The sequence below is a fragment of the Mugil cephalus genome, chromosome 21 (assembly GCF_022458985.1).
Source record: "Mugil cephalus isolate CIBA_MC_2020 chromosome 21, CIBA_Mcephalus_1.1, whole genome shotgun sequence".
NCBI classification, from domain to species: domain Eukaryota; kingdom Metazoa; phylum Chordata; class Actinopteri; order Mugiliformes; family Mugilidae; genus Mugil; species Mugil cephalus.
Genome location: NC_061790.1, coordinates 14,557,286 through 14,581,044, shown reverse-complemented (window position 1 = coordinate 14,581,044; position 23,759 = coordinate 14,557,286). Strand labels below are relative to the sequence as shown.

Here is a 23,759-nt window from a genome sequence, read left to right as displayed (position 1 = left end):
AAGTGTCAGACCCTATGAGAAAAAAAAAAAAGAAAGAAAAAAAAGGGAGTTCTACTTCGTTCCAGCCATTGAAACTACTCAAGCAGAAATTATTGCAAATACTGTTTATTTCGAAGCCGCTGAGTTATCTTTTAATATAAATGAGATTCACATTTGTGGTTTTGAGGGAAATGTCTCGACACCAGTCTGGAATACTACACTAATACTATACTATGTTCCTCTTGGGATGCAGTGCAATCACTTTAAGGCCCCGTGACTCTTAATCGGCACCATTATGACATCACGACTTTGCTTTCTCACATACTGCAGAATAACCAAAGACTTGCAAAACTAGCAACATTCCCACCAGCCACAGCTACTCTGTGTGTGTTTAATGCACATTAGAAAATCTTCAACATATAGAAACAATATTATAACCTTTCAAAAAAAAATGCAGATGAGCTGTAAATGGCAAGTAATTCATATAATATTGGGTTGAACTTTCAGTTTTATTTACTGTTTAATTCAAATTTATTTACATAGCGCCCATAACAACCCCATTTTTTATTTTTTTAACACATCCTAAGGTCCTCACTAAGGTGAGCAGAGCCCAGCTCATATGGGAAGGACTAATCTGGTTGATGGCAGCAGGCAGCAGGCAGCAGGGGAGACTCACACATACTAATTTATACATACTGTAGACATGAATATATGCAGCCTATAAGTCAAGGAGAGTACAAGATATAGATGATGTATGTTACATGAGAGATTGATAATGAATAAAGAGAACAGACAGACTCAGCTAGCATTCAAGATATTCATCATAAAAACGCTTAGTGGGCGTGCAATGTGCTCATAACATCACTGTTAAGACAATAAGCAAGTACAACGGCTCATAAAACTATGTCAGTGGCAATAACAGTCGTATTACAGCTGCAATGCCTGATGTGTCTATGAATATTTGAGGGACCATAAGCAGGTTGGAGAACTTCTATGATACCATTTAAAAAGTTTGGCTCATATTCTTCCCCCCCTCTAAACCGGTTTTACCTACTAAAACACAAACTGCAGACCTGTTCCTATTTTGAAATCTCGGTTGAAGCAGTTTTAAAGGCTGACACTTCAGTATCCCTGAACATGCTGTAGAAGGTAAGGGGCCAGGCCACCGTCGGCCCTGTTTCTCCGTAACCTACAAAATCTAGACTGACAGCTCCACACTAAACGGGCTCCCTCCTCCGGGCCCGGGGGCTGTTTTCGGAAGAGATCCAGTGATGGGTCAGCCCTCTCCTGGACAGGTGTGGGCACAGGTGTGTGTGTGTGTGTGTGTTTGTGCGTTAGTGCATATAGCACAAATCATTAATTACGTACTTGTATTCTTACAATCCATGATGGTTCCACAAATAGCGTATATAGACTAACTTCCTATCACATCATATATTATCATAATCTTGATATCTATTAAGAGGATTAATATTAATATGAAGACTAGTCTCTTTTCCTCCTTTACATACATATTCTTTCTTTCAGACTCAACACGACACAGCACAGTCTTGCACAGACCACACATCTGCACCGATTGTTATGTGCCTGCAAAGACTAAAAAATTAAAGAAACCTCCTACATCCTAGAAGTAGTTATACTTTGTGTGTTAGAGTGTTAATGCATCTACTTTTACACACAGACGAACACTGGTCACATCCAGCCTCTTGCCAAGCGAACATGTGCAGGTAAATTTCCCTCTATTTGGCAGCAGACCAGAGTTTGAATTCTGAAGTCTGCGAGGTCGCTGCCACACTGGCACACCAGCGGCAGTGTGATTTACATTAGCATCATCAGGAATGACTTTTGGGCGCGTGCGAAGAGGGGAGCAACGGTAAAAAACGGAGACGGAGCTGCCTACGGCTACTAGGAGTGTGTTGGAGAAAAAAAAACAACGAACTGCGGGAACATACGAATTCACGGTCTGTAGCGGTAAGGACGAATGAAAAATAATCCTGGCATGAAAAAAAAATAGTTTCTGATGCTCCAGATAATAATAATAAAAAAAAAAAAACAATCAAAATTCCGAGGAAGGATTACCAAAAGAACTGATGGCAAGGACAAACACAGATTACCACAGTTGTGGATTTACATCATCGGAATTGGAAGCACTGAAAGAAAAAAGAGACTGAGAGACTTCAGAGTGTAGGTATAACACACACGTCAACAGTGGAATTACTGTCACTGACAGAAGGGGGAGACAAAGGTTCCGCCCTGTACCTTTAACTCTTGTAAATATTGATGCCAACTAAAGCGCGACGGCTTTTCCCATCGTCTGAAAGCACAGAGAGTAAAGGGAGCACACTCCAAAATCATGCCGCATAAACCGCATGCTAGAAGGTTCTGACTTTCCTTTCTCCATATGTGTGCATGCGTGTGACATGAAGCAGGTAAAGGAGAGCACTCAGGCCGGCGAGCGACGTGCTCTCAGCAGATGAGGGGAGGCGGCACGTCTCCGGCGGCATTTCTCCACATCTCAAGCGAGGCTCTCGCGCAATCACTCTCATGCACAGGCACGCAGAGCGAATGCGGGCCCCTTCCCTCCAGACGAATGGTGTGACCTGTCATTTCCATCTCCTCGCGCGCTCAGCCAGGCAACCCTTGTACACTTTTAAACATCTAATGGATGCAAATTATAACTGCCACTGCGCCAGCGGCAATACGCCAAGCCCACTGCACACGATCTTTTCACATTTCTTATCGAGGAGTTCAATGTTTTTTTAAACACGTGGAACATATGGAAAGTATCCACAGGAGACTGAGGACATATGGAGACGATTCTTTTAGCTCGTCGGCCTGCGCGCGCACTTTCATCCTCCGTTTTCCGGGCGCACTGCCGCACGGAGCATTTATTCGTCCACTTACGCAGCACAACGCCTTTTGGCTTCTTCGCACCAATGTTCTCCATCTTACACACACCGGTCGAGGACACAAACACGGTGCATGAACATTACCCCCGCAGCCCCCGTCAGATTGCATCCACAGCTAAACTTGCACGCTCACTTTTTCTTCACGGTGCATTCACGCTCGCGCACATTTTCAGGCAGGCGGACAGGAGATCTGAATAGGTCGAGCTTGCTGAAAGGCAGGGATAATGTGTCTAACAGGGAGCCTCTCGGATCTGTCAGAGGAAGCAGAGGAGCAGCCGGGAGGCCGCCATCCGCTAACACAGATGACAAATGTCCACCGAGCATTTCCCATTCCACTACTGTCAGTGAGGACTAACGCCTCTTACTGTGTGTGTGGGGGCGCGTTTGTAAAATGATTCAGTGCCACGGCGGCATCAAATAAATGGCACGCGGACGGCCATGTCTATTTGCTTTCGCTCTGAGCCGAGAGAAGCGCGCGCATCCGCTTTAGCTTGAAAAATGGACGGCGGTTAAAACACTGAATGAAATTTGAAAAAAAAAACAAAACAACAACACACACACACACATAAGCCGACTGACTTAGAGGTGTGTGCTCAGCAGAGCGCGTGCCCATATTTACCCTCGCAGTGCTAACAAACCCACTCAGCTGAAATGACCACAGCTTTTGTGCCCTTTTGAGTGTGCGCAGGTTTCAGCGAGAGAACACATGCGTGCGTTATTTTTTTTTTTCTGGCAACACATTATGGAAGAGTAAAATATGCTCCTGCAAATGGCACTTTATTTGGATTCAAGTGACGCTTTGCCGAGCGTGTTTGTGCGCTCTTGCGACTGCGTGGCTATGTGTGCAAATCAGCCAGAAGGATGGATCTGGTGGGGTGGGGAGGGGAGGGGGGGCGGAGAAAGACGTAGCGGACGACAGACGCTGAACGCTGCCCTGAGCAACTACTGACAGGTGCAGTGTGTTGTCCTCCGAGGCCTATTTCAGCATGACTTCATTCTAAAAGAAAAAAAAAAGGGAGATTTTTTTTTTTTTTTTCAGCTGATTTAATTAAAAACTTCCCGACAGGAAAGACGGCTTTCTCTATATATTAACATAAAACTTTGTGGCTTACTTCTCAGCACACATCCAGCCGTATCTCGCTGGTATCCTCCTTTTGATAACGCGGCGGAATACATTTTTATTATCCTCTGTAAATCTTGGGGGGAAACAAAGACAATTGTGTCCTTTGAACACGTAGCGTAATTTCGTTTGTTCTCCACAAATCATATCGCTCGCGCGGCTCCTGTGTGTTCGTGAGAGAGCCCCGCCGGAGATGAGACGCCCTTAACTTGCTCTGGATATGCAGCGGTTGTGGTTGAGTGGCCGCGGTTCGACTGACTGCACACATCAGGGCTGAGTGCGCTCAGGGACAACAAAGGGCACAGATGAGAATGGAGGTGCAGAGTTCACTGGCTTGCATCAGATCCTGTCCACTCTCTAATATGCAACTTAGGCCGCTACACAAGTGATTCCCAGTCTTGTGTGAACGACAGGGTGCAGGAAAAGGGCCGTGGACATGTGACATCCCGCGCGTTTAGCACGAACGCCCACGTGTGTGTGTGTGTGTGTGTGTGTGTGTGTGTGTGTGTGTGTGTGTGTGCAATGCATGAAAGAAACTGTCCCCAGCTTCAGCCTCCATTGCCCGGTGTCTTTCAGAGAGCCTGTTCGTGGCAGATGACGCCAGCGGTGGCCGGCGCTCCGCGTTCATTCTCGGCTCACTCTGCAGCGCTTTCCACGGATTATTGCGACTCAAAGAGTCTTATCAAAAAAAACAAAAAAAAAAAAACAAATTAACCGTTCCTCGAGGTGTTGGAGATGAAGAAAAGTTTCTATTTTGAACAAGGAGCCTGAAAGGAGGATTCCTAAATTAGAAGTGAAGCTTGCGGAGTTAGGGTCAGGCGTAGTTCTGATCGTAAATGAGTCGTGAAACCGAGGGAAACGTGGCTTACATCCACACTCAGCCTCAAAGCGTTTTTGTCTTTGATAATTTTATCCTCTAACTACGTAATGATAAGATCATTTGTTTAGAAATTAGATTTTTTTCTCCTTCTTATAGAGTGCTGGAGTAAAAAATTAAATCACCATACCACCACAGTCAATCCCATAAAATCCCGAAATAATAAGAGTAACTTATAAGCATAAAAAGTAATACCTTTTACTGTATTAATTTGGCTTGAGAACTGCAAATGTCAGGGCAGGCCATTGTTATTTCTGATGAGTGGACAGCAGGTCTTCTCTAATGGCAAGGCTGGTCTTTTTTATCACAGAAATACACCATTAACTGTCCTTTTTAGCTGTTACATTAGTTGGCCACTTTCCAAAGAGCCAATTAATCAGCCCCCTTTGTCAGGTTGAGTCACCTGGCAAGATAGGATCCTTTATGAAATATGTTGAAGTGAGGCGTAATGGAGGTCCTATTCAGGGATTTGGCAGAGTGTGGCATGTTATAATTGGAGCCATGTGTCTGTGGCCGTCCCACAAAAGACCGCTGGGTAAAAGGAAAGACAGGTCTCTGTCCATCAGCACCTTCAGAGAGCAAACATGACGCAGGTCTTTTTTTTTTTTTTTTTCTCTCGTCTTGTTTGTCCTATGGAACCTGAGTGAAAGCAGTGGACTGTTTTGGTCTCAGATGTTATTAACGGATTAGCAGACAAAAAAAGAGTAAGTAACAGTAAGTTTTATATTTAATGGATCACTTTACCAGTGACGTCACGGCATCTTGGAACAAGCCCAAGCTGTTTCAGCCGTGAGGATGAAGGTAAAATGTAATGGCTGATTCAGGTAGACAGCTGGGATATTTAATTCATGCAGCGAAGAGAATAAGGAGCAACCCAGCAGAGAGAAGCTGAGGCTGCAGCAGCATTAGCTGCGCAAGAGGAAACGGCGACCTTTGCTCGTGCCTTCACTCAAACTGCTCTCGAATCCCAACAGAAATACAATTATTTCCCTGCCACGGATTCTTTTTATTTTTTTTTTATTTGGAAATGTTGGAGAACATATCCTTTTAAATGCTCCTCTCTTGAAAGAATCTTTTGATATTTATTTTCAAGCTTCTGTAAATCCCCTTTTCACTTAAGTGCAACATACAGACGGACATACACGCGACATCCAATGCTAATCAATCAAAGGGAACTGACACTGCTCTCTGCTTGCATTCGGTGGCTTTGTGTCTCATAGCAAACTATTATCAACGCTCAAATGCTCTCCCTGTCTCTAAGCGGTGTCCGGGCCCCGCTTCCTGGTGCCATCGGTTGTTAGTGACAGCATAGTGGAGAGAGAAAATTGCATATTATTTACCCAGTGCCTTCAATATGCCACTTTTCCACTCTATGGCCCGCAGCTTACAACCCACAGCACATGCGGAGACACAGAACGACACAAAGACACACATAGCACGCACACTCAGATGAATGCGAGCACACACAAACTTAGCTCAAGGCTTAAAGCCTTTCCTCCCCCTTCCCTGAGTTTTTCAGCAGTGCTGTGACATTCTGCCCTGACATGTCATTAAAAAGTGTCACAGGTTCTGGGGGAGTGATTTCCGCTGCTCTCTGCCTCAGCCGGGCAGAAGGGACAGAGGCAGGGGAGGGAATGATGAGCTGGAGCTGGACCATGCGTATAAACTCAGCCTTCAGGGTCGCATAACCTTCTCCTGTGGCATTATGGGAGCAGCCTATTGTCTCTCTCCTCTCCGGGCAACAGGGCTCGCGAGTTGTTTTTTCGGTCACACATGGCCAGGAGATTTTCACTTGACCGTGAGCTCAATCTCATCTCCGCTCCCTGGATGTCATGGCTGTGTGCATGGGCACAAACCGTTGGATATCAGATCAGAACACGGGGGCTGTTTTTCCATTCCACTTTCTTCGGCCCTCGCCGTCCCCTTTTCTCAATCACACAAACACACACGCGCGCGCGTTTCCGTCTTTCTTCCTCGCTCTGATTCTTTCTCTCGTTCCGACTCTCTTCCCACCAGTCCTTCCTTTCTCCCTCCAGAAAGGCTGACCCGGGTGTCTCGTCTCAGGGACGACTGTGGTGGGCTGTTCAGACAAGCGGGAAAATTTCTTCTACTTCATCTGAGTAAGTCACCTCTGCCCCCCTCCAATAGAGTGTGAGATTGGAGGAGTCGGCCGGGCCGAGCCGGCCAGTAGGCTTTGCGATGCAGATGGCAGGGGTTGTATGTTCCAAACCGCGCATCAGGCTGGTTACGGCCAGCTGAAAAATCTGCAAAGTCCCCCATCTGTGAGCGCACAAAACCAAATCTTTACAGTGGCGGAGTTTAACGCACAAACGAAGAAACCTCTTCCATATGGTTTTCTTTCTTATTTCAGGATTTTCTGGCAGGCATCACCATCTGCTCTTCAACAGGTTGTCCTTGCGCTTTGTGTTGCGCTTAATACTCTCCTCCACGAGAACACTGTTGGGTGAAATCCGTCAGGTAAAAATCACCCCCGCGCCACATATCAAAGGACAAACGCTAAACGTTCAAATCCAAAAGGTGAAAAATTCTAATATTGACGTACGCGCCTCATAAAAGCGGCTGCCAATAAAATAACATTGATTGCTGAGGTCTGCACCAAATCCGATCCAGCTGATATAAGGCGGCCTCCCCCCACTTGCCGCTTGATGAAAAGACATTACTTTGAAGGAACGATTCTGGCGCTGAAGTATTGGCGTAATTTATCTCATAATAATCTTACCTCCATTTTAAAACAGCTATAAAATACTTTAAAATCATCAGCTTCAAATTCATGGCCGCGTGAGTGAACTCATAAATATCGCATGGCCTCAGGTTTTTCCCTCGCCGGATGGATATCTGTCTGCAGCGCGGCCCATTTACCTTTTCATGAACGTGGGCTGGAGTCGACGCTCTGACCTTGGAGCCCATCGATTCCGTGCCTGTTAAAATTTGACCCGCTGTACCTCACTGTACATGTCTGGGGGATATAACCTTTGATTATGATGAACAACTTCTAGGAATAAATCAAACACCTGTTAAGCGCGCAGGGGAAAAAAAAAAAAAAACGACCCGCCGCTGCTCCGTGATTTTGTTGTTTTTTCCGCGCACAACGGCGTCTAACAAACAAATGAAGTGCAACTAAGAATAGAGCGCATTCTGAGGGCAAAGCACTCCTGGGATTATGAACAACTGCTGCGTTAGGCTGCATCTGAGGAACAAAGTTGATGAACACTACCAAGAGAAAACAAGGAGTCACTTGTCTGGTTTTTCCTGCTGTGTAACTCTTGGAGAAGACAGCGAGGGTCGATATAACAACTGCTCTAATACGGCTCTGCAGACGTACAGAACCTGTGCTGTCAGTGGTAACAAGAGCTTTATCTTGGTAGTTTTTTTTTTTTTTTTTACCCCAATCACGCACATACAACAACATTTCGGACGCGGTAATGTCAGAGCAAACGGAGACACGGGCTCGCACTCATCGGCTTTCTTTTCCCGTACCTGTACTCTGGAGATGGGGTCTTGTTTGATCCACTTGATGACCGTCTCATACACCAGCTCCTCGGCTTTTGTGTTTAGGCTGTCGTTGGACAGATAGGCCACCAGGTCTTCCTTGGACACGCTTAAGATCTCTTCCTGACCTGCCACCTGAAAAAGGTCAAAACCACAGAAATCCTTTTTCCACTTTCAGCAGAAGAAGTTGAGAGCGCTGCAAAGTGAAACTCAGCCATCCGAGAGAAAACAAATTAATCAAAACATACTTTTGAGCTGAGGCGGCTTTTAAAGATCTTTATAGCACAGACCCATAATAAAGTCCGAGCGCTCAAGTGCCCACCAGCAGCAACGGCGGTTTAAAAATATTTGTCAGTGCTTGGACTGGCAATGCAATACTTCTACATCTAATAAGTAAAAAATATCATCAGAGCGTTTTAAGAGAGTATTATGTTCAATGTACAATACAACACCAGCAAGGTGGCCAGCTCGAATGATTTACCATTATTCAAAACTGATGTGCTTTTCTTTATGAACAATAGCTGCATTTGTTTGCTACCTTTATCAGATATTTCCTAGGTTTTCTCTGTTGTTTGTTAAAAAACAGAAAGGTGCTGATTTCATCATTGCTAGCAGTACGTAGTACACACCCTAGATACAACATTTCATTTCATATATAAAACATTGCACCCTCATAATTTAGACAATCGGATAAAACAGTGTATTATCTTGCGTTTGGATAGTGCCTTCAGATATAGTGTGTCTTCGTGACCAGAGATTGGTGCAGCGACTTCCTAGGGTCCCCTGTGGTCTCTCAGAAAGATAATCAACAATACATTCATTTTTTTTATTCCCCTAAGAATCCTTTTAACTGTCAATATTTCCCAAAATATATAACTATAAACGGTTTTACAAATAGTCACAGCTGAAAGTTAAGATTACTTGTATTTTCATCTTTGGTGGCAGAGAAGCTCTTGTTTTTCCTGCTATTTTTCCATTATGTTATCTAAAAGTTGCCCTGTAAAAAAGTGCTTAGCACGGCACATTGCGCTCCAAAGGTAAACTTCATTTAATGAGGAAGACGCACTTATCAGCCGGAACATTAAAACCACATAGAGGTGAGGTGAACAACACTGATCGTCTTGTTACAATGCAGCGTTCAGTTGGGTAACATCTGGTCCTGGGTTCATGTGGATGTTACACGGGACACGTATAAGACACGTGCCGTCCAAGCACCCCCACCCCATAGCAACAACACTCCCTGACCTCAGCAGCCAGCCCCAGCAGGACAATACAGTCTGCCACACCAGCATAAAAACACATGAAAAACAATCCAAGCTGTTGACCTGGCCTCAAAACTGATCGAGTATTAGTGGGACACAATGGAACAAGCCGGTTCCACAGAGGCCCCTCCCCTCAACCCACGGAACTCAGGCTATGTTGTGGCCGATATACTTTTGGTACTTTACTGCATACTTACTTCAGCGAGAGAAGACTTTTAAGTTGGGAATTAGCAGGGCTTTATGATATTTGGTAGCTTGAGGAAAAATGCATGAAATTAAATGGGCTTCATATAAGCTTTAGATGGAATACTTTAATCTCGTTCGACTAACTACAGATTTAATTTAGTGTATCACAAACCAACATTCCCCGCTGCATTGTAATATATGAAGTAATTTAGATACTTTGATTCCTCCACATACCTCGGGAAAGTTCTGCAGCGCGAAGGCCTTGGCCATGTTGTGGAGCTCGGTGCAACTCATGGCTTCGGCCATAGCCAGCACTCCCAGGCAGTTAGCCGCAGTCAACTGCTTCTCTGCAGTCGATAAGGAAGGTCGGAGAGACAAAAGAGGAGACAGGCGAGGACAGAGAAGCCAGAAAAAGAAGGAAACAAAAGACACAAACAGATTGATTAAGATGAGGGGGGGGAACACACACGCACCATTGAGACAGTCATTAAAAGATCACAGATGCACAAAGCCACAAAGGCGGACAAAGAGGCTGCAGGTAGCGCCGAGCCGTAGCCCACTGAGCTGTGTATTTGCCTGAGACTCAGGGACAACGAGTCTAATAACTCAAAACAGCTCCGGGGACAAACAACGGGGGGAATCGATCGCTCACAGCACAGGGGTGCATGAGGTGGTGGATAGCAGGGAGCAGGATTTGGGATTAGCCGGGGCCACTTTAAAGAAGTCCTGCCGGATCTCAGGATCTACTATACACAGAGCCAAGAATATACTAAACAACCCTGATAGCCCGGACCAGCAGGGACAGAGATGATGCGACCGTTTGTGATCTTCTGTAAATGTAGTTTTTAAACACACACGTGCCCATTTATCACATGATAGGAGAAACGTGGCTGTGTTCAAACAGAAGCAAATGAGCGAGTGGCCGGCGAATGACGCCTGATTAAACAATAGCCATCAAAGAGAAGCAGCGGCGGACTTATCGTCACTAAAGATAGTCTTTCCTGAACAAACATCAGCCCATAAAGGTCAGCTAACATGTGGCAAATCACCATTGAACACAAGCCAAACTGAATAACAAATAAAAGCGGACTTGACGCCGCATTAAAAGTAGGTGTTTTGCAGAAGGATTCATCTAGTTCAGATACTCAAAAAAGTGTCTTGAGGGAACCTTTTATAAGTTTCTTCTATGAAAAGCAGAAAGGTCTGCAGTTCAATTTGTAGTCAGATGAAATGTGGAGTATGTAGCTAATTCCCTTTTGATCGTACAATAATATAAAAAAAATAAAAAAAAGTCATGATTTCTCAGAAAGCAGCAGGCACACAATCAGCGACTTAGCTCGTATTTGCCTCGGTCTGAAGTTGTGTGAGTAATAGTCAAAGTGGTATAAGTAGGTCGAGGAGATGTTTGCTATTTCTCCTTGGTGTGTTTGTTTCAAACTTCAATAATTCTTGACACGGTATCAATTTCTCTTTGCTCAAGGACACAGCGCTTGCGTCTGTATTCCTCGCCTTCTAATGTGGCGAAATGTCATGAATCTTGTCGAGGAAGAGTGGATTGACGTCTCCGGCAATGAAGTCTACAAATTGCTCCTCTGTTTTCCCCATTCGCCCCCTCCCAAATCAAGAAAATCAAATCAATAATCTGCTGGGGTTTTTTTTTTTTTTACTTCCCTTTCAATCCCTTCCTGCCGCTGACCTTTTTGTTAACATGTACTTCCCTTGTGTTACTGATACCCAAAACAGTTTAATAAATGCAATGCAAAACCTGACATTTGCAGCCTTTTTGGGTGCCCGACTGACCCAATAAAACCTGGAACATGCCATTTGCTTTGCCCCCCCTCCCCGTGGGCTGCCGCAAACCGCAGTCCCTTCCCGTGCTCCGCTTCCCATACCTTGTCTGAGTATCAATCTGTTTTGCTGTTTTTTGATTCCATCACGGTTCAGGCCAGAGGATTTGACATTTAAGTGACAATTGTTCCCTGACCTTTTTATAAATCTGCTCCCAAGCGTGGCCCTGCCCTGTGGGATGAGATCAGAGGCTTGGTCCCTGACTGAAAGCGTCAGCAGGCGGAATTCTGACACGGACATGTGACACAGAAGGAGCACGGTGCTCCAGAGTCATTCACTTAGCTGGAGACGTCCCGTAAGGGCCGTGCATGGCGGTGAAGCGCGTGTAGCATGAAAGGCTGCACAGGCACATCCGACGTAGTGAGCGTGCGAACTCTCGCCGTCCCTACCTAGGAAGGAGACGCAGACTTTGCAGAAGGTGTTGAACTGGAACTTGTTGGCGGCCTCCAGCAGCGTCTTGGCGTTGGCCGAGTCGATGACCAGCGAGCCCGTGTAGACGAACTCCAGCAGCAGCTCCAGCACATCGGCGCTGATGTTGCTCATGTTCAGCTCCAGCGTCTCCCCGCTCCTCGTCTCCCCCGACGACCTGATCGACCAATCACGGCACAGAGAGAGAGACAAAGGGGGCACGAGTTAGGGGCGCTCTCGGGACGAGCGGAGGCACACGAAAAAAGAAGAAGAACCAAAAAAAGAGGATAGGGACACGGATACACGTATGCTACGCACGACAGCTAAACACACCCGGGCCAGTACGAGAGTGGGGAGAAAATAAGAGAATCGTTACACAATAAGATAACAACGCAAAGTGAAAAAAGGGACAAAAACAGAACTTTGCATGACTTCTACTTGTCTATGGGGCTAGCAGCAACTATAGCGCTGCATCTGAAACGAAATCTCCCCTCTGAACAAAGATTAGGCAAACAAAAGTTATTGCTTTGTTTCAACAGGCATGCTATCGTGTGGTTTCATGTATGCATAGTCTTGGGGGGCGGGGAGAGGGGTGGTGTGGGGGGGACATGCATACATGGCAGGGTGCGTATGAGCTGCGGGACGGACAAGAGAGAACAGAGAGGTAGAAAGTGATGGCACAGCTCATACACTGATGGAATGCGAAGGGCGCTGGTTGGAGCACGTCGCGCTGGAGAGCGCTCGCCGCCCGAGAGCCGACACCGCTGCCGTGTGTGCGTGTGTGTGCGTGTTTGTGTGCGTGTCGGGTATCAAAGTGGGGTATCCAGTCCTGCTGGCATGATGTAAGAGGTGCCAGGGAGTGCTTGGGTGAGCAAATTAAATAGAATATGATATCCCTTCGGTAATGCGGAGCCCGGGCTGCGCGGGGGAGAGAGGAGGGCTGCTCTCAGAACTGGGCCGCGCTGTGACTTCACCGGGATCAAATGGCCGAGATTAGTCCGCGTGCAGGAACCCCTCGGGGAGGTATGAGAGCGTTAAATAACACCTCACCACCCATGTTTAATGTCCCATGTGAAACAATAATCCACTCAAGGGCAAAATAAATGGAATCAAAGCCCCGCAGAACGCGTGCCCCCACTACTATGTCTCGCTCCCTGTGGATACGGACATCAACAATATGAAAAGTAGCCCGCATTAAGATGGATGGAGGCTGTTTGCTTCTGCCAGTCAAGGTAGTGCAATGATAACGCAGCCCGTTTCCCTCTCTTTGTGTGTGAGTGTGTGTGTGTGCGTGTGTGCATTTCTCTCTTCTTGTCTTTTTTTTTTCCCGCAGAAGTCAGCGCGTTGGATTAGAAATCATGACAAACAGTCAGCATTTACGGCGGACACAGACAGCAAAACAAACATGATGAGACAGATAGAGAGTGTGACTGAAGTGAGGACGGGCGATGGAGAGGCTGGGGGGGAGGGGAGGGGGGGGGGGGGGGGGGGGGGGGGGGGGGGTCGATGAGGAGGAAGCAAGAGGGAGGGAGGCAGGGCGAGACGGTTCTTCCACAGGGAGCCAGCAGCCATCCTTCTGAGGGAGGGTTTGGGTTGTTCCATGACTGTGCCTTGGTCTTTTAAATAAGAGATATCCCCGCCCCACCCCCGAAAAAAATACACCATCACACCTAAACGGAGCCTTTGTCCCCGCTGCAATAATCATCAGTAGCCTGTGGTGTATGAACTGAGACATTAGTCGTCATTTGAAGCGCACTCAGGAGGTGAGATGGGGAGAAGGACATCCAAATAAAATGAAAGACAATGGCATTTGTCTCTGGATGGACATTGGCTGAAAAAACCAAAGTAGTTACTCTTTTTCCTCCTGCAAAGCAAAAAGCCACATAGCGTTATTGCGCCCTTTTTCCGCACAAAGCCCTGCAGTAGGGGCAGGTGGTGAGACAGAAAGGAGGGAAGGGGAGTGCTGTTCAGGGTTAAAGTGATGAAGGGAGGTGGGGAAGAAAAGATGGGAGAGGGAGTGGGAGGGGGGGGGCGAAAAAAATAAAGGAAGAGCATGCTCATCAACCTGGTCAATTAGTGCAATAGGAACCAGCTCAAGTGGCAGTTTGTTTTGTCTGAGCACTTATGGAAATGACTTTTCCAGAGCTTCTAAAAGAGGTGGATATTTATGCTGCGTTTGATTGCAGACTTGAATTTAAATCGTGAAAAGAGGGAGGCAGGGAGGACAGCAGAGACAGAGGAGGGGAGATAGGGTAAAAAAGGGGGGTGGTGGTGGTTGTGGTGGTGGTGGTGGAGGAGGAGGGAGATGGGCACACTCAGGCAAAGAAATTTGTTTGTGAAAAATGCACCACTTATTCAAGAGGAAGTCTTAAAAAAATCGGCAGAGACTGTCAAAATGGTGGTGAGCAGAGGCGGAGAGGAGGGATGGGAGCACACATGCACACGTGCGCGCACGCGCGCACACACACACGCACACACACACACACACACTTCCTAATACATCCTTCAACCTAAAAAAAAAAATAAAAAAAGCCCATTTACAGCGAATACATTTAGCTTGTTCTTACAAGACCATTTATTCTGTGGGAGTATATACACTACCAAGACATCTTAAGATAGAAGCTTATTTAGATGCAAAGCCTGCACCGTCTAGGCTAAAAATGGCTTGCATTTACATCTTGTCACGACATAAATCAGGAATAAATTATAAAAAATAAATGCAATGCGGCCACTTTATTAACTTGTGGGGTTCGTGTTTTGTTTGTGTTTGTTTTGCGGTATTGAGGCCACGGTAGCGCATCCTCGAGAGGCTCCAATGCTGACCTGGCCGGAGCAAAGTCCTGCCCGTGTTTGTGAGATGCTCCAAAAGGACAAATAAAGCAAAGGGTGACAGGTGGAGAGTTTCAAAGCTAAGAATGTGCATTCGAGCTCAATCCGAGTGTGAACATGGGGCTGGCAGCGCCAGAGGAAGAACAAAAAAATATCTTTTTGTGTCTACACAAAAAAAAATGTAGACACCGAGTGAATACTCGAGTCCCAATACGGCAGCTGTTAACATTTAAAATTCACAATTTACACAATTTGTATTTTTTTTATTTTTATTTTTTTAGAAGCTTCACAACTCAATTTGATGCCATAAATTATTTTTCTAACTACCTTCAAGAAAAAAATTTGGTTGCTCAAGTTCAGTTTTCATTCTTCCTTTCAATGCAAGAGATTTCAGCAGAACTTCAAATGTGGCGTTTTAAGCACTGGAAAGTGAAACAACAATCCACAGTAATAGTTCTTTCGATAAATGATGTGGTGCTTATTCTGGATGCCCTTCAGATGTTTTCATTGGAACCACTTTCCCCAAAAATGTTTTCTCTAAATAATTCTGGGCAACAAGGAGAACTACTCCTCCAGACTGAGTTGTTCGTATATTAGATGACTCGGAGAGCTTTTCAGATTCTCGAAATGTCTCGTCTTTTGTCTCTTTTTTTATATGTGCTGTAAACAGATTTGCCTTCCTCACGAGGGGAGAAATGCCTGTTTAACTTCGTTATCATGACTTTATCTGGCTTGGTTTGTTTAAACTTAGTTTAAAAATCTAAATGAAGTAGTAAAATAATGACTCACAGTCAAATTATTAAATATATTTAAAGAAAGTTGAAAATAAGTGTGTCTGATACGACAAGTGAGCGAGTGAAAAATAATCTGTTTTGTAATTCGGCCGCGCCGGCCCTTTCAATACAGCCAGTTGGAGCGGCGTTGGAGAATTAAATTGTTGTATTACTGTAACTTGTCTTGCTCCAGGCTGAACGGTGCAGCCGAGGGTTGAGCAGTGTTCACTCAGGGCCGACACCGTAATGGGCTTTAAAACAGCTCTCAGCCCATCTCGCACTCATAAGAGTTTCTGACTCACGAGCACAGAAAACTCGTGGCTCGACGCAGACAAAGGGGGGGGGGGGTTGGAGAAACAAATGGCATAAAAGCATGTGTCGGGACTGCTCAAAGATTCTGGAGCCTTTTACATTACCGTGGTGCGGAGATGCAGTGGCCATAAATTAAATGCCTGCAAGCACACTTATTGGAAAATCCCGAGGGGTAAAATGGAATTACCAGAGATGATCTGTCTCCCCGCTCTGTGCATTGGCCCTTTAAAGGGTAAGGTAATAGGTTTCTGGATGGGGGGTGAGGGCAAACGTGCGCACACATTTTGGAACTGCATTACATCCTTCAGGTGTCGGTGGGTAAGACGGGCAGGTTGGCTGCACGCATACTGAACGGGGAGGCCCGGACGCCTGAGCTGAGGGAGCACAATGCAAACGAGAAGAAAGAGCTTTTAGGATTGTTGTAAACCGAGAATCTGGAGACTAAATAATTATATTTGTTGACCTGAATATTTTTGGTTTCTTTTTTTTTCTTTTTTTTTTTGGTGAGCATTGTTTAAAATTTCAAATCATGCCAAGTAAGGCTTTGATTATTTCCTAAATAGGTCATTGGGCTGGTGTGTGTGTGTGTGTGTGTGTGTGTGTGTGGGGCAGAAAAAGAAATGTGACATTCACTCTCTCACCCTCCAGTATTCCACCTCTACAACACCGACTACTATAGCCTTTCTGGGTATCAAAAAAGAATTATGTCCTTGCATCTTACACACACACAAACACACACACACAGAAGCATACATGCAGTAAACAAATGCTCACACTTCTAGTGAAGTACGTTTGTACACGCATTCTCCATTTGAAGCACATATTGTACATACCCATGCCACACGGTGTTTTATGAGCTGACAGGGGGTGTGAGAGGCCGCGAATACCTCCTCAATGAGTTGGGGCGAGGAAGGCTGTGGCACAGAGCTTGTCTCCCTTATTTGACCTCATAAAGACGTGGACAGAGGCGAGCCACGTGCTGCATCAGCATAATTTCAGGCGCACTGAAAAAGGGGACCCGAGCGGCACACGGGGTGGGGGCGTAACTCAGAGACCGACAGGCCTTTGGCTCTGTTTGCCCCTCTCTGACCGTGCTTGCGACGCTCACTCCTGAGTCTGCTAATTCCTCACGGCTGCATGTAAAATGCTCTCTTTCCCTTCCGTCCCTCTCGGATTGCGTTGAGTCGCTCTCGCTCCGTCGTTCTCTCGTCAACCCTTCACCGCCACCCGATCCTCATTTCCATAAAGTGAAGGTGCCGCATGCCTCGCAAAATCAACAGCAGCCACTGCTGGTGGCGTCGCGTTAGCATAATGCTAATGATCGCGGCTTCATTACATCAAACCAGAGACGTCTTTCGACGCTAACAATTAGTAAAACACATTCATTACAGACGCTCTGGGGTGAAGTCGAACGAAAGGATTTCTGTTTTGGACATAACGTCGTGAAAAATGACAATGTTATGACAATAAATCAAAGTCGTTTTACGATTAATTAACAAATTAATCAGAGTTTACTCTATTACGCTGTCAAATTAAATAAGAAAAATCTGACAATGTAGGCAGCGGCAGCCATGAAGATGAGCTGGATGAAATTCTGCCCACTCCTCTGGGAGCCCCCGCGTGTCATTCAGGGGCCCTGTCTTTTCGCATAAATGATCTGGCTATGTCCCAGATAAGAGGCGCAGGCGAGACAATCCGATAGACAGGTTGACCAGCATGGGGCCTTCACTTCTACCCAAAGTCACTCCGGTCTCACAGGAAGCCTCAATGCCATTGTCAAGGTCAAAGGAAGACTCGGTGTCTCTGTTTTATTCATGCCCAGCGCGGCTGTCATGGAGATGAGCGGTCCTGGAACAGACGGGGCTCTGTTGCTTTTTCTACCTGCGCTACCTCGTTCTAGTCCTTCCTCGCTCCATCCCCATTCAGGAGGAACAAGAGTATCAGCAGAGAGCGAGGAGGCCGCGGCGGCCGATAAGCAGCTCCCTGCTCTCCGCTGAGCTCGCTGTGGCGGCAGGAAGGCTGCGGGGCAAAGTGGCGAACTCCCCGAAGGCATTCCGGCTATCGCTAGCGACCGCGCGCGTCTTTCTGTTTGCCTTTGTCTTTGCCGAGCATTTCATCCCCGGCTATGCAGGCAAGAAAACACACAGGCTCACAAACACACAAACAACATGAAGGCAGTGTAACAACTTTGGGTCCAGGGGACTCTCAATCAAGCTGAAAACACCTGCAAGGATTTGAAGTAAGGATGAGGACATTAGGGATTTATGGTATTCCCAACTCGGAAAGCAAGACAGATTAAAAAAAAAAAAAAAGAAAAAAAAAAGACTTGGTGCTTGCACTTTACGCAACCATGCATCTGCACACAGATAGTGACACACACTCATATGCACACAGGCGCCCATGAAAACAAAACAGCCCAGAAGACGGGGGGAAAAAAATGGAGCATGAAGGGCAAAAATTGTAGGGGAATACTTGGATCTAAATCAAATGAATACATTAGTGAAAGGTGGTGTTAACTTGTGAAAGTGGTTGTTCAGGAAGCGGTCTTAGATGTGCTTTTGCTTTGTCCTTTGTTTATGTCTCTGAAATGTCTTCTTTCTTTTTTTTTTATCACACTAGCCATGATGTATTAGCATAGGAAAAGGCTGTTTTGAAGCAAAAAAACTCAAGAATTAGCAACAGAAAAATAAAGTAGCTTGGGAGACAAAAAAAAAAATAAAAAATCCCTCCGACCAGAGGAGACAGCGTGGCTTTTGTAAATTACCACCCAAAGTGCAGAATGCCGTGATTCTTTTGTTTTGGCCCTTTGGTGAGTTTTAGAACATCCCCAGTCATGGAACATTTTCACTGCTCATTAAAATGGAAATGTGGTTAAAACGCCCTACATGGGGAGGAAAGGTAATGACGAGGGTTGACCTTTTTCTCCGGGTTTCAGATACATTCATTTGAGTGGGAAGAGGAAGGAATGGCTGCTGGCCCTGTGCTAGGAACCAAAGTCTTCACACACCTGCAAGAGAGAGAGGGGAAGGGAAAAAAAGAAAAAAAAAAAAGAAAAAAAAAAGCGACACAAATGCGCCCTATGAAAAGAACAGATCGGATCAACAGCTGGTGGGAGGGAGGGAGGGGGGGGGGGGGGTGGGGAGCGAAGGCAAACCTTTTCACCAGGTCCTTGAAATACAAGCTGCAGGAAGCTAGAACATTTTGGTGGACTTCAAACTCTTTGCCTTCAACAATAATTTTCAGGTCTGTAAACTCTTTCGCTCTGCGCTGTTGGTTCAGCTCCTTCAACATCTCTGTAGAACAAGAAAAAGAAACAGACAACGCCACATTTGGGTTTAGAACATCCTCGTATTCCATACATGCATGTGCATCAAATAGCATGACAACAAGAAAGCAGAACAAACAGCTGAAAAGTGCACAGATTGCTGCTGGCTAGACTTAAGAAACAATGTTCATTAAATGATAGAGGAGAGGTGACATGTACAGATTTGATCAAACAGCGAAAAAGCAAGGGCGTGCACATGAAAGAGCTCACACGTTAGATACCGTACCGAGGAATGTGCGATACTCAGAAGCATGTTTGTGAATAACGGAAGGGGGGGGGTGAGATCAAAAAACTAGAATTATTATGAAAAAGAAGTTACTTGTTTAACTGTGTATGACTTTATCAAATGTACTCTGCGGCACTAGGACTTCAATGAGGAGAAGCTGAATGAGATTAAAAGGCAGCTAAAAGAGATGTGGCCTGAAAACAGAGACACCGTCAATGCATTATTCATACTGAAAGAAAATTCTTTGGCTTCTCACTAATGGCCTACCCCGCGTACAGTTGACCTTCGTGCGTTGCTCAATGAGAAAACAGCTGCTTATCCTCAAACCCCCAAACTCTGTCCTTATACACTTTCTATGAAAAACAACAACCCGCACCTCTTCTTCTTCTGAAAAAAAAATATAAATATATATATATATAAACAGAAAATGACACATTCTGGGGCGAACCAACGTGCTGCTGAAGGCCGCAGCACGTAGCGTAGTTGTGTTGCTGCAGAGCCACGTTACGCCTGGCCTTACTGTAGTGTCGGGTCGGAGGCGCTTGTTTCCCTGCATCTTAATGAGGCACCATGAGGGGATGCTGAGAGTGAAAACCAGCGGGACGCTCGCAACTTACTCTCCAGCTTTAGGAGGGATAACCAACACGGCTGCTCTGTTAATCTCCTATCGAGGCCGCCGCTTAAAGAGAACGCTGAGAGTTCCAAACAGTAAGCTGCCGACACCATAACGTTGAGACTGTTTGGCACCGGTCTGCGTGGCGTAGAGGCGTGTGCTCCATGCTGGGGAAGCCACCAAACTAAGAGATACACGCGATTTAGATAAGAAATGTTGAAAATCCTCCTTAAACGTGCACAAAGGGTGACGTTTTCTTTTTTTTGAAGCTTTTCTGCACGCTACCTTCACCCCTCCAGCTGCCTGAGCGGTGGCAACGCTGAGACGCTTGTTGTCAGTAAATGTCATGTGCGACAAAGCACATGCGCATGAGCGAAATATGTGCTCGCAGCCTTTAAAAATGCGGGATAGAGATCGGACTCACGATTGTGCCTTGGACACCCGAGCTGAAATAAAGGGGCTTTTTGTTATCCCGAAGGAGGTGTGCGTTCACGCCAGACTCAAAGCTGGGATTTAATTAACCTGGAATGACACTTGGCCCTCTATTTGGCTGGAATATCTTCTCATTTAGCTCCTTCCATTCTCCTGCCTGACACCGGGAGCTCAGCTCTGAATTAATTCGGTAGCTGAAATTATACAGTATAAAGACACATGACAAATAAGGTGCAATTCAGAAGCGTGCTTTGGTAAAAGCCTTTTGCATCCTTCAGCGTTATCACATCGAGGAATTAATGGCCAGAAAGAAAATGACCTGGTTATTAAACGTGCTGAATACTAAATGGGGCGGGGGGGGGAGACATAATAAGAGATGCAATTTTTTGACAATGTCTTCTGTACTTCGACTAGACACACAGCTGCACGGGTAGAGTGAGCCACACACATTCACCCGCAAACACAAAGGCTGCCATTTGCCTTGTCTTTCATCCATCTCTCTCCACTTTCCACATTCCACTCCACTGCTGCTTGTCAGTTGGCCAGCTATCTGATTACTGTGTGGGCGCAGAGTGTGAATAGTGAATACACAGTAGTTTTGAGTTTGCATTCGTGAATTTCCAGCGGCCGATATGGCTCTCACCTCCAATCAGCCACGGCGCGCACTGTTCACTTGGCCCGAGAATGGGGGAAAAAGTAAGAGGGGGAGACCGGGGAACTCCACTTGTCAGCAAACAATGGCCGCCTCCCTCGGAGCCATGCGGGCACACCTGAATGCCTGATGGAAAAGCTAATTATGGCCTCTTTCGGGGGTGGATCGGTCAGCCCCCCAGAACAACTCATCACCGCCGCGGACCATGAAACTGCACATGGCGTCCCCATTCTCGCATTTGGCGTGGAGTGTGGTGAGGCGCAGCCGCGCTCAATGGAGCCATGGCGGCTTTGAAACACCAAAATGTCTCAATACTCCTAAAAGGAAAGATCTGGAGGGGCTGTGAAGCTCTGCAAGACCACCAGACAGATAAAACAGTGGCCCGGGTTGAAGTGCACGGGGCTATGTGGCGGACTGCAAACTGCGATGACATGTGCTAGCATAGCGTCCCGTCTCTAAGTAATTCCCAGCGATAACAACACATTGCCGCTTTTGGTGATTGGTGGACGCGCGGCACAGGGGGTATGAACGCTGCCAACTCTGCTGTTCAGCCTAGTAACTCTACTGTCAAATATGTCTGAGTGTTGCGGCCAATGGGGTCCACAGCTGGGATTTTGACTAACCTATCAGAGGCCTCCCCGCTACTAGGTGTAGCAAGTGGCTCGCCGAGCCGCTGATAGGCTGCTGCTAGAGGTCGACTCCCCCACTCATTGGCTGCTGAACTTGGAGCCATTTTAAGGTTCTACATGTATTTTTCACCCCTGCAGAGCCACCATTTTGTGCGCATACAAACATTTTTGTTCTTTGACATGAATCTCCTTGAGCTCACAGGAATTTTTGGGGTATTTTTTTTTTTTTTTCCCCACCCTTCAAGCAGCTCGTTTGAGCTGCGGTGCACGGTGGGCTAAAAGAAGTCAAGGGCAAATATAAGAAATGTCTGTACTGCAGTTAAACACATTGGCTCAGAGCCCCGCTGCGGGGATGAACTACGCTTTAAATTTATTTTCCCCGCAAAGAAAATGTCTAAAATGGTTTCTGTAAAACTGAGCTCACAACCATTGATATAATTTTTTTTGACATCGCAGCAGAGTAAGTTTTCTGATTCGGACATCTAAAACATATAATTTTGCATCATTGAAACGACTCGTTCGATTTAATTTATTTCCAGAGTAAATTTTAAAAAATGACGCGCCATAAAACTTAAAATGTTTTAATAATATTTTGACAATATCTTAGATAGTCGCGTTGTTTGTGGTTCTGCAAAATAGAGTATACAACAAATGTAACTGTTTTTGTAACTGACTTTCGTAAAAATATTGAATTATTTCTCTTCCGTTTGTCTCAATTAACTAACTAAAATACGAAGTAAACGTGTAATAATAATCTAATATCTCTATCTACCTGGATGACACTGTATGTTACGCAGCAGAAAGGACGCTGACGTGTTCATTCTGACCTTTGTTCCCTCTTAAACATCTAACAATCAATTCCCACCACCACTCGCAGCTTAATTACCCAGAACAAACCATGCCAGCCGATCAATAATTCAATGTACAACTCTGCAATGATGGTTGTTTCAGTCTTTCTGTATTGAAGCATCGCTTGATTATTTTCTGCTGCACAAATGAAAGAACTTTTAATCTTCAAAGTGGCTCAGAGATGAAGCCGTTCTTTCACTAATTTTCTTGGATGGTTGCTTCTGATCTACACGTGTAAAAATAAAAATAAAATAAAATAAAAAACGACGGAAAATAGATTAAAGAAAGAAGAGTAAAATTAGAGAATATAGCTTTTGCTTGATTTGAGATTAGACAAGTCAACTCTGAACTTAATTAAAAGCCGTTATATTTTTGAAAGCCCATTTTTTTTAGAAGAAATATGATTAAAATGAACTCACCCTTCAAAGAATATTATCATAGATGTATTTGTATTGTATAATAAGTATTTCCGCCATAATAAAAAAAATAACAATTTACTGTGATTACAATTAAAATCAAATCAAAGATCAAACAATCACCTGATGATGGCCTTCTTTAAAAAAATAACATATATTCTATAATTAAATCGATAATTAATTAACATATTAATTAATATACATTAATCTACCCAATCCTTATCTAAACTGACGTTTTGTTTGCCAAAAAAAAAAAAAAGAAAAAGAAATTTAACATTTAGGATGTGATGATCACTGGGATTTGTGTGGTAAAATTAAAGCCTTGTCAAAAAGAAGACTACTTTGAAGCAGCGGAAGAAGGACTGATATAGATTGGACAAAGAGACTCTCATCAAAAGGCCTTTTGATAAGTAGGTATGTTTGAAATTTCATTTCAAACAGGGACATACAATGGAATAAAAACAGGGGCCAAGAGCATGGTCCATACCAAATTCACAAAAAGGAAATCTTTCCAAGGAAAAAGCTTTCCAAGTGTTCATCAGCTTCAAACTCATCTTTCCCCTGAATTCCCGAAACCCACCAATGAAGCATCACATGCTAAAGG

General features: G+C 45.2%; 1 protein-coding gene across 4 annotated transcripts in view; it reads right to left on the bottom strand.

Annotated features, from left to right (window-relative positions):
• The window catches only part of LOC124998743 (kelch-like protein 29), a 227,690-nt gene that overhangs the window by 60,024 nt on the left and 143,907 nt on the right, over positions 1–23,759 (bottom strand). For all 4 annotated transcript variants that reach the window (XM_047573244.1, XM_047573245.1, XM_047573246.1 and 1 more), the window contains 4 exons: positions 19,168–19,306; positions 12,081–12,277; positions 10,078–10,190; positions 8,384–8,530 (listed from right to left, as the gene is read on the bottom strand). In XM_047573244.1, the coding sequence (XP_047429200.1) occupies positions 8,384–8,530; positions 10,078–10,190; positions 12,081–12,277; positions 19,168–19,306 (596 nt within the window). The remainder of the gene's footprint in view (positions 1–8,383; positions 8,531–10,077; positions 10,191–12,080; positions 12,278–19,167; positions 19,307–23,759) is intronic.